Raw genomic sequence first — 15,963 nt, forward strand, 5'->3', positions numbered from 1 at the left:
TTCAACACTTACCCAAACAACCGGACACTAAACACTATGTCACAAAAAACTCCCCCGGCGAACGCCACGGCATCTTTGCCTGTGACTTGAAGCCCTCTGTCAAAATCCTCCCATAGGCTTGGGTATGACACTCTTAAAGGGAAGAGGCACACACGCACATACGAACACACAGTTCGTTAGCGTCTCGCAACACTAGTTGCATCCAGTTTCACAAAGGCACTTTGAGAAGAGTTCAAAAACTGTCGTGCATTGACTTGTTGAACTAAGCATTTTTATCTCACGCCATCCCCAGAAACTCATTCATCAGCTACTCTCAGGTTGTTACCTCTACACTGTTCTCCACATTCCATAGGTCACAGAGAACACACGAACAATATGTTACTAATCAAAAACCCTAGGCCTTACATATTTTTGTCCTCCTTTCGCAAGTCAAATAAATGGTCACCCTAGGTATTCACGAAGATATCTTAAGTGATATATACACACATACATGCTTATAGGCACATAAATATACGTATGCATATGCATAACCGATACCGTTTCCTCAGGTATGGCTCTACCAACAAGCCACGCCCTCTCCGGCGCTTTCATAGCGCCCAGAGTCAAGTTCACCTGTGTAGGAGTAGGACACCCACCACCTGAGATTTCAGACACCTTCGTCAGTGATGATCTCCTTAAGTTACAGAATGCCAGTGAAGCTCCCGAATTTCCTGAAAGACACTTTAATAATAGTGACAGGTAAGTGTTGTTGAATAAAGGTGTTTTTTAAACTTTGTGAGTGGTGAAAGTGATATAAGTTGGGGAGATTTGCGACCGAGTATGTATAAACAAATGTTATTGTCAGTTATATAAGTAAAATTGGGTTATGGAAACGAAGGACTTAGATTGAAAAAAAAAGGGATGCAGTTAGAAAACAAAGACTTTATTTAATTGGAAGAATTTGGGGATATTACAAAACAAGTTTATTAGGTAGATAAAAAAAAAGATATCACTTACAAATAGAAATCAGGAATCAATAAATGATTTCTTTCCAGTTCCTCATTCCAGATTTAAAAGTTACATCTCATATTCAATAAATCTTAAAGATTCCAGTTTAAGACCTATGGAATAATTTTTTGCTTAATTAAACAATTTTTTTTATATTATCTTACATATCTAGATTGTGTATGTTATTGTCTATTTTTTGTATATTCCATGTTTATAGCCTTGAGCTGAAAATAAAATCTATTATTATTATTATTATTATTATTATTATTATTATTATTATTATTATTATTATTATTATTATTATTATTATTATTATATATTTCTTCTACAAGGTACTGCTCCCATTACGATGGAGTCAACGAGAGCATGCAGTGTATTGAGTGGGATTTCGACAAGTCTGTCTTTACAAATACCATTACATCCGAGGTAATATCACTTATTGCTTTTCAAAATAGATATTTCTCTCATTTTCCATAATAGAAATCGAATGGTTTCAGTAACACGACCCTTGTGAATAAAGATTTCTCGTGTAGTAACTAATTATTTCTTTCTTTATTTATTCATCTATTTATTTATCATTTATTTATCTGCCTACCCATTCGTTATTTTCCAGTTCGAGCTGATATGTGAGAGGAGCTACCTGAGGGCGACTTACCAAAGCATTTACATGGGCGGGGTATTCGTCGGATCGCTCCTGAGCGCGATTTTGGCCGACAAGTGAGTCAGGATATCGTCCGTGCCTTCTTCTTCTTCTTCTTCTTCTGCATGAAGTCCCCAAAATAATTTTCCTTAATATTCATTCTGGTGTTCATAAATAGAGTTGCTGACTTACCAACAGATGATAATAATAATAAATCAAGAAGAAAGTATCACTCATTGATGTCGCAGTACCATGGGACATCAGAGTTGAAGAGAAAGAAAGGGAAAAAATGGATAAGTATCAAGATCTGAAAATAAAAATAAGAAGGATATGGGATATGCCAGTGGAAATCGTACCCATAATCATAGGAGTACTAGGCACGATCCCAAGATCCCTGAAAAGGAATCTAGAAAAACTAGAGGCTGAAGTAGCTCCAGGACTCATGCAGAAGAGTGTGATCCTAGAAACGGCGCACATAGTAAGAAAAGTGATGGACTCCTAAGGAGGCAGGATGCAACCCGGAACCCCACACTATAAATACCACCCAGTCGAATTGGAGGACTGTGATAGACAAAAAAGAAAAAAAAAAACAATAATAATAATAATAACATTTTCCTCTCCAGGTATGGCCGAAAAGGGGTGTTAGTCTTCGGGGTCATTGCTTTCACCACTCTCGGTCTGGCTTCCAGCTGGATGGGTAACCTGTCAGCCCTGCTAATCTGCCGATTTCTAATGGGAGTTATCATGCCTTTTATGTCCAACGCTTGCTACATAATGGGTGGGTATGGTCCGAGACCGTAGGTCCATTTGAAATCTATGTTTTTGGGTTTGTTTGGGAAGGTGGACATGAATATTTAAAAAAAAAAAAAATTTTTGTTAACAGTTGAGAGAGAGAGAGAGAGAGAGAGAGAGAGAGAGAGAGAGAGAGACCTTACAGACCTTACATCTTGCTCGGGTTGCCCCAGGTCCCTCAGTGTGAGGCACCTCTAATGTCTACCAGAGAGTTGCTTGTACATCTTCCGGTATATTTTGCATCCTCCAATCTTGGATGGTCTGGGATGCAGTTTAGATATTTGTTGAGCTTATTCTTAAACACATCTACGCTCACTCCTGATATATTCCTCAGATGAGCTGGCAACGCATTGAATAGACGCTGCATTATCGATGCTGGTGCGTAGTGGATTAATGTCCTGTGTGCTTTCCTTATTTTTCCTGGTATAGTTTTGTGCACTATTAATCTACCTCTGCTTGCTCTTTCTGATATTTTTAGCTCCATGATGTTTTCGGCTATTCCTTCTATCTGTTTCCATTCCTGAATTATCATGTAACCATTCTTTCTTCTTCCCTTTCTAGGACTATAATAATTTTAATGATTGTAGTCTTTCCCAGTAGTCAAGGTCCTTAACTTCTTCTATTCTAGCTGTAAAGGACCTTTGTACACTCTCTATTTGTGCAGTATCCTTTTGATAGTGTGGGTACCATATCATATTGTAATATTCAAGTGGACTAAGAACATATGTTTTATAAAGCATAATCATGTGTTCAGCTTTTCTTGTTTTGAAGTGCCGTAACAACATTCCGATTTTTGCTTTACATTTTGCCAATAGAATTACTATTTGATAATTGCATAACATGTTCCTATTCATCATCACTCCAAGGTCTTTAACTGCTTCCTTATTTGTGATTGTCTCATTATTAGGTCCCCTATATGCGTATGGCTTTCCTTTTCTGTCTCCATAATTTATTGATTCAAATTTATCAGAGTTAAATACTATCCTATTTACCTCTGCCCAATCATATACTTTGTTAAGGTCTCTTTGTAGCGTGTTCCTATCTTCATCACAAGTAATTTCTCTACTTATTCTTGTGTCATCGGCGAAACTACTCACTACCGAGTCCTTAACATTACTGTCTATGTCTGCAATCATAATAACAAACAGTAATGCAGCTAACACCGTACCTTGTGGCACACCGGATATTACCTTAGCTTCATCCGATTTCTCATCGTTTGCAATAACTATCTGTTTTCTGTTGTGTAAAAATTCTTTTAACCATCTTCCTACTTTATCCACTATAATATGTTTTCTAATTTTTTTTCGCTAATATATTATTGTCTACCTTGTCAAAAGCTTTTGCAAAGTCTAGATAAACCACATCTGTTTCATTTCCGCTTTTCATAATTTTGTATATGTTCTCACGGTGGACTAACAGTTGGGTTTTGTACTTTTTCCGGGTACGAAACCGTGTTGTCCTATATTAAACAAATAATTTTTTATTAAATGTTTCATAATATTTTTCTTCATTACCCTTTCATACACTTTCATAATATGTGATGTTAGACTCACAGGCCTATAATTACTTGCCTCTAGTCTTGATCCACTTTTGAAAGTAGGGGTAATATATGCTAATTTGTGCTCATCATAAATCTTGCCTGTATCTGCACTTTGTCTTAATAATATTGCAAGTGGCTTTGCGATAGAATGAACTACTTTCTTTAACAAAATAACAGGGACAGCATCAGGCCCTGCAGCGGCTCCATTTTTAATTTCATTAATAGCATGCACAATATCAGCTTCATTAATATCTATGTCTGCTAGATATTCACTATTTTCGTCCCTTACTTCTATATCATTATCTTCATTATCAATTCTAGGGGCGAATTCTCTCTTATATCGTTCTGCCAATAGGTTGCATATTTCCTTTTTTTCATTCGTTAATCTCCCTTCAATTCTTAGAGGGCCTATTTCTATTCTTCTTTTATTCATCTTTTTCGCATACGAGTATAATAGTTTGGGGTTTTGCTTGATATTTACTAGGGTTTTTTCTTCCAAGTCCCGTTTTTAATTTTCTTTTGATTGTATAATCTTTTGTTCTGTATTTTCTATCTTACTTTTTAGTTCTATAACTTTCCATGCATTTTTTTCTTTAGCAAGACTTTTTTTTCCACTTTCTGATTTTCTGGAACAAGATCCTTCTGTCTCTTGGTATGCATGGCTGATGTTTACTTTTCTTCTTCGGTATATATTTATCCACTATTTTCTCTAATATTTTATATAACATCTCCGTATTTACCCTTATATCATCACTTACAAAAATGTTATCCCAATCTTTGTTTAATTCTTCATTTATTTCTGACCATTTTATATTTTTACTGTAGAAGTTGTATTTTCCATATCCTTCCCACTTTTTCATTTCTTGCTTATCTGTTTTCACTTGCTTTGGAATGGACTGTTAATTATATGACATTATGGTCTGAAATACTTGCATTATAAACTATTATTTCTTTAACATAATTCACCTCGTTCACAAACACTAGGTCTAAAGTATTTTCCTTTCTTGTTGGCAGGTGATTTTTTTGTTGAATGTTGTATTCTAGTAGCATATCTAATAGCTTTTCGAATTGCCTCTTATCTTATGCACTACTATTACTCTCTTTTTTATATGTATAAATACAACCACAATCTCCTATTCGTTCTTTCCAGTCTACGAAAGGAAAGTTAAAGTCTCCAGATAGGAGAATAGTCTAGTCCTTGTGATTTCTACATATATCATCCAATTTTTCTATTGTTATGTCAAACTCTTTAGTATTAGGGGGTCTATATATTACTATGTTCATTAATTTTTCAGATTCAAATTCTACCGCTATTAGTTCACATTCTGAGTTACTATATTTCTCATATATTTTTCCTTTTTGAGTTACTCATAACTAAACCCTACGCATTAATCACTATGATGGTTTGCGTGTTTTCTCCTTCATTTAATATGGGTAATAATAAGGATTTTCTCATGTCTATTTCCTGTTCTGGTATGTTGTTCTTTTCTTCATTTCCAGAAATTCTGACATTAAAAAATCCAGCTTTTTCCATAATATTTGATCTTCCTTCGTCATAATTATTCATTTTGTGTCTGAATCTGCAATTTTCTCTGTATCTGCAAAGTCCTCTTGCATCATAAATACAGTTCTTATCTCTTGAGCTGTATCTTGGAGTTGATGCTTGGAAATATTTTGCTGACACACCATATCGCGGTGATGGCTTGCTTTTTTCCTTCACCTGATTTTCTTTGTTCCTCTCTTTATTTGTTTCTTTCTATTTTTGGATTTTATTATTTGATTGATAATTTATTTGATTTTGATTCATGGCTACAGGGTGCATATATTTACATTTTTTGTCGAACTTACATCCTTTTCTTTCTTTTAGGTTTTTGCATATTTTTGGATGTAGATCTCTGCAATCATCCTCATAGCCGTCTAGGTATGCACATTTACCATAGATTTCATAGTTGTGACCTACCTTGGGATATTTGTAGTAACATCTTTCTCCGAATCTGCAATTCCCTCTTTTCATAAGGTTGCAGACTTTGTCTTTCTTGTCTATTTTTTCCTCTTTCTTATCAGTGTGTAGATCTGGGTAGAGCCTCTTCGGGATTTTCTTATGTGTTGTCATATCGTAATTTATTTCTTCGTATGTATGCTGCTTGATTGCCTCATATGTAGTATCAATGAGTATCTCTGCACCCATACTTTTATCTTGTTCTTTGTTTTCCTTATTTTTTTCTGTCATTTCAGTTTTGTTTACTTCTCTTCCGTTTTCCTCTTCTTCTTCTTTTTCTTCCTCTTCCTCTTCTTCTTCATCCTCAACTATTTGTACATTCAGTCTTGATTTAATAACATTGTCTATCCATGATAGACATGTTGAGCAAAATATTCTAGTATCCTTTCTCATATCTTGCATTACTTCAGCACATTGAGGATGCGTCGGAATGTTGCATACAGAACATTTTCAGGTTTTGTGGATTAACTATGCTATACCACACCTTACACAGTTTGCATGCTTTTGGCATTCTCTTTCCTATTGCATCAATTACGATATTCACAAGGTTCACCTTATTCATTTTCTTTGTCGGAATATGTTGATTTATGTATATTTTCTTTATGAGGCTCTTGACCACTTGGATTTTATTTGGAACTTCTTCAATTATTTTCAAGATGTTTTCTGTTGATTTGTTCCAGTTTGAAGGATCATATCCTTCTAATATGTCTATGAATGCTTTTGTATCTTTTTGGTTAGGGCTGTTGTTGATCTCATAGATGAAAAATGCCAGCTCCCTTCCTGCAACCTCATTGTATTGCGAATCTGCTAAACACGCTAAATTTCGCCATTTTTTTCCACAGTTGGAACTTACGGCCATCTGGATCTGATTTACAGTATTTCACTTGATAAACTAACTTAGTAGACGTTTTATACAACTATTTTCACACTAATCTTATCACCGACAGTTCACGAACACTTCTCGATATTTATAAATTTCCAGACGTATGTTAAATGCGTGATATCTGTTGATTAATCAGACTGTGCACGGTAACGTCTCTCCAAGCAAAATGGAGAGAGAGAGAGAGAGAGAGAGAGAGAGAGAGAGAGAGAGGTTCATGAAATGTATAGTTATATAATTTTAAAAACGAATTGATAAATAACTGAAATTCCTGCATACAGATAAACACACACATATATGATATATATATATTTTTATTTTATGCTCACCATTTTTGCTATAGTGGTAGAGATAGCCGAGGCTCGCCTTCGACCTCGTCTGGGCATATTAGCAGGTATGCCCTGGGCATGCGCTGTCATGGTCTGGGGCGGGCTGGGGTACCTGATCAGAGACTGGAGATGGCTCCTGTTCGTGACATCTGCCACGGGGATTTTCATCATACCTGTTCTGTGGTCAGTATGGTTGAGAAGTAGTGTTGCATACATATAAAAAAATTCATAAAAACACTAACCAATAAAACTGGTTCACTTAAGGTAGATTCTTGGATGAGCCACTACGCTTACGAGTAGTTTATTTGGCAGCCGCTGATTGGCTGGTACCGGGAGGTATAGTCAGCTCCCAGCCAATCAGCGGCCGCCAAAGAAGCATCTTGTAGACATAGGGCCCACCCACAAGACTCCACCTTAAGTGAACCAGCTATAGTTCTGTAGCCACACGGGGGTAGTTAGAATCAAATAATCTAATTTTTATGATATTTGGCAAACGCAGGTGTTAAGAAAAACGTTGAGATGATATAACATTCAAATATATCCACAAATGCTCCGGGTTTCTGAATCACCTGTGTAAAATAAGTTAGTGTTTGCCAATATCATCACTGACACTGATAATACGACACTTTGGACTGGGATGTAAGATCCAGGCCCAAGGCTGAGCGCTGTGACCTTTGAGGTCATCCAGCGCTGAAAGAGAAATTGGCAGTAAGAAGGTTTTTAAAGGTTTAACGAGAAGAAAAAACCTCACCGTTGCAAAATGAAGGACGCCGCAAATAACCCTAAAGTAATCCCCAGAGTGCTCTGCGTGAAGAGTAACTACTGACGGCCCTAACCACCTTTTAGCAATCAACTTTAGACTATTAATGGATAACTCATTCGATTGCAGGTTTATAGACGAATCTCCCAGGTGGCTCGCTGTGAAAGGTCACCACCAGAGGGCTCTGAAAGTGCTCAAGAGAGCTGGGAGCTGGAACCGAGCAGAATTACCAGCTGACGAAGACGCCCTCGAGATTCTTATGGAAAGTCGCGATCATGTGAGAATTCAGGGTGCCAAAGAGAGAGAGAGAGAGAGAGAGAGAGAGAGAGAGATTCTATTTATATCAGTCAACAGTACTTTTCAACTGAATTCACTTGAAGGGAATTTGCAATTTAGATAATTTCCGGTAAAGTAGAAAAAAAAGAATAAAAATATTAATCAAGATCGTAGATGACAGCAACTTATGATAAGTTTAGATGCAATGATATAATGATTATATATATATATATATATATATATATATATATATATATATATACATTTATATATATGTATATATATATATATATGACAGGTAAAAATGTTCTGTAACAACAGAATTCCATCTAATAAAAGGAGCCCATAAAAACACCAAAATGTTAGAGAGAAGAGAAGCAGGTAATGAACATCTCAAAAGGGGCATGGATCTCAGATGTCGTCGACGAAGTCTTCATTCAACCAACGCTTAAGAAGATTAAAGGAAGATTATCAGCGGGGGTGACCTAAATTGGCTTACTTGTGGACGGATCTCTTGGTAATAAATTCCACCCGTTTTCTGTAAACTTTTCTCATTCATATACCTGAAGAGAGAGACAGCAGTCTCTGAAATATAGTACTTTTCTCTACTACATTTTGGTGTTTTTGTTTTTATGGGCTCCTTTTATTAGATAAATATATTATATATATATATATATATATATATATAAATATATATATATATGTACATACATATATGATATATATATATATATATTATATATATATATAATATACATAGAGGATAACCCAATAAATTGATTAGTATCAAAATTCCAAACTACTGGAGGTTATCAAATAAATGCTAAAGTCTGTTATTCTTGTTATTAACTCCAGAACGCACCTACCGGCAGCAAACCGAGGAATAGAGGAATGAAAGAAGTTGTATTCGAGAAGATAAAAGAGACAGCCATACTTTTCAGGTACGTATGATTACATAAATGGTAATTCAGTAGCTTTATACAGGCGTTCTATGATCGTACATAGCAAATTTGGCATAAATGGCACCGTCTGTATACTAAACGGGATTTGTGTATAAAGGAGACAGTTAGGCGTCTATGAGATTATTATAAAAAAATCATTACAAATTCTACATAACAGACATAGGCCTACTTAAGTGGGAAACTGTATAAGAACTGAGTTACAAATTTTAGTTTAGTGAAGAGATTAATTCTGCTTCAGAGGGACAGTAAATTCTGCATATGAACAAAGTTACAAATTCTAGTTTAATGAAGAGATAAATTCTGCTTGAGAGAGGCAGTAAATTTTGGAAAGAAACTGAGGGCAAGTTCTTGTTTAGTTGAGAGATAAATTCTGCTTCAGAGAGATAGTAAATTTTGGACAGAAACCGAGTTACAAATCCTATTTTAGTGAAGAGATAAATTCTGTATCAGATAGATAGGAAATTCTGCATAGGAACTGTGTTGCAAATTCTAGTTTAGTGGAAAAATAAATTCTGCTTCAGAGAGACAGTAAATTCTGCAGAGGAACAGAGTTACAAATTCTAGTTTAGTGGAGAGATAAATTCTGTTTCAGAGAGACAGTAAATTCTGGACAGAAACTGAGGGCAAATTCTTGTTTGGTGAAGAGATAAATTCTGCCTCAGTCAGATAGCAAATCCTTTACGATACAATATAGAAGTTACCACAGGACTCCCTCCTCACCGTAGGACTCCCAAACTGCGCTGGATCACCAGCATCCTTTACGTGGACTACCTGATCGTCAACTTGGTCTACTACGGTCTCTCCTTGAACGGCGGGAACCTGAGCGATGACCCTTTCCTCTTCATGGTCCTCTCCGGGCTCATGGAAGCTCCCGCCTACTCTCTTCCAGTGCCCATCGTTTCCAGGTTCGGCAGGCGAGTTCCAGGAGCCCTCAGCTTCCTTCTGAGCGGCGTTGCGCTTCTGGCTGTATCTCCTCTGCCTAAGGGTGAGTATGTTTATTTGAAGATATAATAATAATGATAATAATAATCATAATAAGAATATATTCTGGGGGAAGACCTTCATTAATACAGGTTTTTATTGAAAATAATGGCTATGTCTTCCGCGTCTATTTTGTGTAGAAGTTTGTCTATCCTTCTTATTACTGACTTTTCTTCTGTACTCAAGTTAGGTTATTAAAACGCCCAATTGGGGGATTCATGTAAGAAACGTGGTATTTGTCAAATTTGATATTTTATTCAAAATTCATTACAAATTGGATCTTGAGCCTAGTCGACAAATGATACTAAGTGACTCATTCTGGATTCCTCTTGCTCAAGGACGTCTGCTCCTCTCTCTCTCTCTCTCTCTCTCTCTCTCTCTCTCTCTTCTTGCAAAGTATCAACCTTAAACCCAGAAGGACATCGTTGGGCAGGCGTTGTGGGACTGAAATCCTTGGGGGAGTCCTACAGTATATATAATGTGTTGCACAACATGGGGTCCTTAGCCACGAATTCGTCAAAATAATGCATAAAAATCATGAAAAGAAACTATTGAGACAAATCTTCCCTACCTACCTGACAGACATACAAAACCAACAATAACCCAAGACTAAATCGTCTGTTCTTCGATACTTTTCAGAATACGGATGGCTAATCATGATCCTGGCCATGGCTGGGAAGGTGGCCATATCCACGGCCTTCCAGATCATCATCTTCTATTCGTCGGAACTTTTCCCCACCGAAGTTCGGAGACGAGGACTAGGAACTTGCTTCATGGTGTCCAGGATCGGGTCGATCGTGTCGCCTTTTGTCACCGAGATTCTTGTGAGTTTGAGGTGTTTTTTTTTTTCATTAATTCTCGTTCTTGTTCTTGTTTGTTCTTCTTCTTGTTCATGTTGATGATTTTGGTTTCCTTCTTGTGCTTGTTCTTTTTTTGGTTCTTCTGCTTGTTATTGTTCATCTTGTGCTTTTCCTCGTTCTTGTTCTTGTCATTAATTCTTGTTGTTGCTGTTCTTGTTTTTGTTGTTGATTTTGTTCTTCTTGTTGTAGTTTTTGTTCTAGTTCTTTTTCTTGTTCTACATCTTGTTCTTTTCATTTTCTTCTTCTTGGTCAGTTTATTGTTGTTCTTCTTTTTGTTCTTGTTCTAATACTACTACCACTACTATTATCTATCTATCTATCTATCTATCTATCTATTATAAGTCAAGATATTCTCTCAATAAATGTCTACAAATTACCACGTCTTTATGACTTTCTATTCAGTGATATGTACCTCCTTACTGCGGCGTTCCTCAGGGCACATGCTTCAACCCATCTCTTTTTTTTTTTTTTTTTTTTTTTTTTTTTTTCTAGGGGACTACTTTCCCATGGGCCCCATCGCTTCTGTTTGGTACGTGTTCCGTCATAGCAAGCATTGCTATGCTGACCTTGCCTGAGACTTCTGGGATTGCTCTCCCAGACACCATTGCTCAGCTGGAGCAACGCCAGGATAAAGTGAGGTAAGTTTGTTCAGTCTTATAGCAGTCATCCACATGTTTACCTATATAGTGGATGTATGGTTGCCAGTAACTATTAAGGCTTTGCCTAAATTAATTCTTTTTTTTAATTTTCATTAGTGGCAGAGATTATTATTATTATTATTATTATTATTATTATTATTATTATTATTATTATTATTATTATTATTATTATTATTATTATTATTATTATTAGGTTTTATTTTTTATATTTTTTATTTTTTGGTCTATTATAGTCCTCCTAGGTGGTATTTATAGTGTGGGGGGGTTCCGAGTTGCATCCTGCCTCCTTAGGAGTCCATCACTTTTCTTACTATGTGCGCTGTTTCTAGGATCTCACTCTTCTGCATGAGTCCTGGGGCTACTTCAGTCTCTAGTTTTCCCAGATTCCTTTTCAGGGATCTTGGGATCGTGGCCTAGTGTTCCTATGATTATGGGTACAATTTCCACTGGCATATCCCATATCCTTCTTATTTCCTATTTTCAAGTCTTGATACTTTATCCATCCCTCTCTTTCTCTTCAACTCTGGTGTCCCATGCTATTGCGACATCAATGAGTGATACTTTCTTCTTGATTTTGCCAATCAACGTCACGTATGGTCTGTTTGCACGTATCACCCTATCTGTTCTGTACCACAGTCCCAGAGGATCTTTACCTGATCGTTTTCTATCACGCCTTCAGGTTGGTGTTCGTACCACTTATTACTGCAAGGTAGTTGGTGTTTCTTGCACAGGCTCCAGTGGAGGGCTTTGCCACTGAAAATCATGCCCCCTCTTTTTGTACTGGTTCTGTGCAAGTGCCGGACATTCGCTTGCTATGTGGTTTATGGTCTAATTTTTCGTATTGCACTTCCTACATATGGGAGAGATGTTATTTCCATCTATCGTTCTTGTAACATATCTGGTTCTTAGGGCCTGATCTTGTGCCGCTGTTATCATTCCTCCAGTTTCCCTCTTTAGCTCTCCCCTCTGTAGCCATTGCCACGTGTCATCGCTGGCTAGTTCTTTAGTCTGTCTCATGTATTCTCCGTGCATTGGTTTGTTGTGTCAGTCCTCTGTTCTGTTTGTCATCCTCCTGTCTCTGTATATTTCTGGATCTTCGTCTACTTTTATCAGTCCTTCTTCCATGCACTCTTGAGCCACTCGTCTTCACTTGTCTTCATATATTACCCCAGTGCTCTGTTCTCGATGTTGACGCAGTCCTCTATACTTAGTAGTCCTCTCCCTCCTTCCTTTCGTGTTATGTATAGTCTGTCCGTATTTGCTCTTGGGTGTAGTGCTTTGTGTATTGTCATATGTTTCCTGGTTTTCTGGTCTATGCTGCGGAGTTCTGCCTTCGTCCATTCCACTATTCCTGCGCTGTATCTGATTACTGGCACTGCCCCTGTGTTTATGGCTTTTTTATCCATATTTCACTTCCCCCGGCGTTGAGTTTTGATTTGGAGTATCGCCTGAGTCTCTGGATATATTCTGATCGTGTCTTACTCTTGGTGTTTTATATCCCCTCCTTCCATTATTCCCAGGTATTTGTATCCAGTCTCATCTATGTGTTTGATGTTGCTCCCATCTGGCAGCTTTATCCCTTCAGTCCTTTTTACTTTACCCTTTTGTATGTTGACTAAGGCACATTTTTCTATTCCAAACTCCATCCTGATGTCCCCAGATATTATTATTATTATTATTATTATTATTATTATTATTATTATTATTATTATTATTATTATTATTATTTCGGAAGGAGACCCTCTCGTAGACATGTTTTGTTAAAAATGACAGCTGCTTCAGCACTATTAATCTTATAAAGAGTCTTCTCTATCTTTCTGATGACGGCTTTCCCTCGTTGTTGCTTAGACTGGCGAGCAACGCACCAAAGGGCATGGTAAAATTCGGTTGAGTCATTTGATTTTATTATTGCTTATACAATTCTCTCTCTCGCTCTCTCTCTCTCTCTCTCTCTCTCTCTCTCTAACGCGACGTTTCCTCCTGATCAACAGGACATTATCAAGCGATAACTGCTGAGGGACTGAATTCCAGTGTTGTTTTGTTGTTGTTTTTGATTTAGCTGACCTTGTGTCAGCACGGGGCTCTTGCTCACAGAGCAGCTCCGTAAATTCCAGTGGCGAGTCCAACTCCTTTTATCGTGGTATTGCGAGCTCTTGAGTACGGGCCAGAGCACCTCTTCGGCAGGACGGGTTTTCATTGGTTCCGGGAAGGTGGACTCATACGGCGGGCGTTGACGAGTCTTGCAGACCTTCTCAGGTGGGGGGTATCACCGGGAGCCTCTTGATTGGCTTCTACCTGAGTGACGTCACTCAGGTAGAAGCCAATCAAGAGGCTCCCGGTGATACTCCCCACCTGAGAAGGTCTGCAAGACTCGTCAATGCCCGCCGTATGAGTCACCTTCCCGGGAACGGGACCAATGAAAACCCGTCCTGCCCCCGAAGAAGGTTGCTCTGCCCGTACTCAAGAGCTCGCAATACCACGATAAAAGGAGATGGACTCGCCACTGGCAAGAGCCCGTGCTGGCACAAGGCCAGCGTTAATCTTAAACAACAACAACAACACTGGAATTCAGTCCCTCAGCAGTTATCGCTTGATAATGTCCTGTCGATCAGGAGGAAACGTCGCGTTAGAGAGAGGGAGAGAGAGAGAGAGAGAGAGAGAGAGAGAGAGAGAGAGAGAGAGAATTGTATAAGCAATAATAAATAACAAATGACTCAACCGAATTTTACCATTCCCTTTGGTGGCGTTGCTCGCCAGTCTAAGCAACAACGAGAAAGCCGTCATCAGAAAGATAGAGAAGACTCTTTATAAGATTAATAGTGCTGAAGCAGCGAGTCATTTTTAACAAAAAATATTATTATTATTATTATTATTATTATTATTTATTATTATTATTATTATTATTATTATTATTATTATTATTATTATCCAGAAGATGAAACCCTATTCATACGGAAACTAAGCATAGAAATGGCTATGCAAACAAACGTTATTGAAAACATGAATAATGAATGAATGAGTAAGCAGGATACAGTGTTCATAAACATTTACATAATTGCATAAGGTGAGGCTTCAAGACCTAATTTCTTTCAAAATAAAGAGATAAGAACACATGACGTATGTATAATAATGCTTTTCATTTACAGGTCATGGAGAATCTTCAGACTTCCTGGGAGGCAAAATCACGAAATGACGGACAAAGAAGAGTCCACAGACCGTCTGTGATTTTTTTTATTAGGGTAGCAAACAATGAGGACCAGAATATGTTTCCTGGTCAAGTCACAAAGCGTCAAATTTCTTTCCCATTGAGATGTTATTACCTTTTATCTCATGTTTTTTCTTTTCTATCACTTTTATCTCATTCTAAATTATTTTTTTCTATGTCCAGAGTTATACTTTCTTTTGTAAATAAAGGCCTGACAGTTTTGTATTTCTTTATTTCTAAGGATTTCCTCTTTGCTGAGAGAGAGAGAGAGAGAGAGAGAGAGAGAGAGAGAGAGAGAGAGAGAGAGAGGGGCATGGCCCTTGTAATTTCCTTATCAGGTCAATTAGTGTAAGTGATTGCTGGCGATAAGGCTGTTTGGGAAAGAGAGTGATTCGCACACAACACTTAATTTTCTATTAAAGTCTCGAGAAAAGAGTATTTTTTCTCTGGGGTGTTCAGTGTCCAGTATTCGCCAACAAGGACTAAATTAGTGACTGTTCACGCTCAGTGTTCCACTACAGGCTTCTGAAGAAGCCCTTTGTTCTACTTCCAGTTTTTCCAACTTAGATCTCTGAAGAAGCCCTCTGTCTCATTTCCAATATTTCCCACCGCCCTTTGTTCTATTTCCAGGTTTTCCACATAGACCTCTGAAGAATTCCTCTGTTTTATTTCCAGTTTTTCCAGTTTAGACCTCTGAAAAAGCGCTTTGTTCTATTTCCAGCTTTTCCACTTAGACTTCTGAAGTAGCCCTCTGTCCCTTTTCAGTTAGATATTCCAGTTTCGTTAAGATTCGTTTCAAAAGTAGCCCTCTGTCCCATTTCCAGTTAGATATTCCAGTTTTGTAAGATTGGCCTCAATGGTGAACGTCAGAACAATGCTCCTATTCCTGAAGGTGTCGGGAGATATTCCCTACACGATTTGCCAGTGGGATGGAAGACTGAAGGTCGGTCCAGGCTGGCGTTTTCTGTCCATAGCAAGACTCGTGGTCACTTTGGCAATGGCCGTGGGGCACCTATACTCTCCTCCCATCACGAGATCAGACAACGCCCTCAGCATCCTGACCTACAGGGCCTGGAATCTGACAGTCGCCCTC

The 15,963-nt window shown here is 37.7% G+C and overlaps 1 protein-coding gene across 1 annotated transcript in view; it reads left to right on the forward strand.

The window, feature by feature from the left end:
* LOC135212955 (organic cation transporter protein-like) overlaps positions 1 to 15,078 on the forward strand; it is a 16,951-nt gene extending 1,873 nt beyond the window's left edge. The window contains exons 2-12 of the mRNA XM_064246713.1: positions 549 to 738; positions 1,320 to 1,413; positions 1,601 to 1,704; positions 2,251 to 2,405; positions 7,182 to 7,350; positions 8,057 to 8,204; positions 9,059 to 9,144; positions 9,891 to 10,150; positions 10,786 to 10,970; positions 11,499 to 11,644; positions 14,812 to 15,078. Coding sequence (XP_064102783.1) covers positions 549 to 738; positions 1,320 to 1,413; positions 1,601 to 1,704; positions 2,251 to 2,405; positions 7,182 to 7,350; positions 8,057 to 8,204; positions 9,059 to 9,144; positions 9,891 to 10,150; positions 10,786 to 10,970; positions 11,499 to 11,644; positions 14,812 to 14,890 — 1,616 coding nt within the window. The 3' untranslated portion in view covers positions 14,891 to 15,078. The remainder of the gene's footprint in view (positions 1 to 548; positions 739 to 1,319; positions 1,414 to 1,600; positions 1,705 to 2,250; positions 2,406 to 7,181; positions 7,351 to 8,056; positions 8,205 to 9,058; positions 9,145 to 9,890; positions 10,151 to 10,785; positions 10,971 to 11,498; positions 11,645 to 14,811) is intronic.
* Positions 15,079 to 15,963: the final 885 nt, after the last annotated feature.

Source organism: Macrobrachium nipponense, chromosome 42 (assembly GCF_015104395.2).
Source record: "Macrobrachium nipponense isolate FS-2020 chromosome 42, ASM1510439v2, whole genome shotgun sequence".
Classification (NCBI taxonomy): Eukaryota; Metazoa; Arthropoda; class Malacostraca; order Decapoda; family Palaemonidae; genus Macrobrachium; species Macrobrachium nipponense.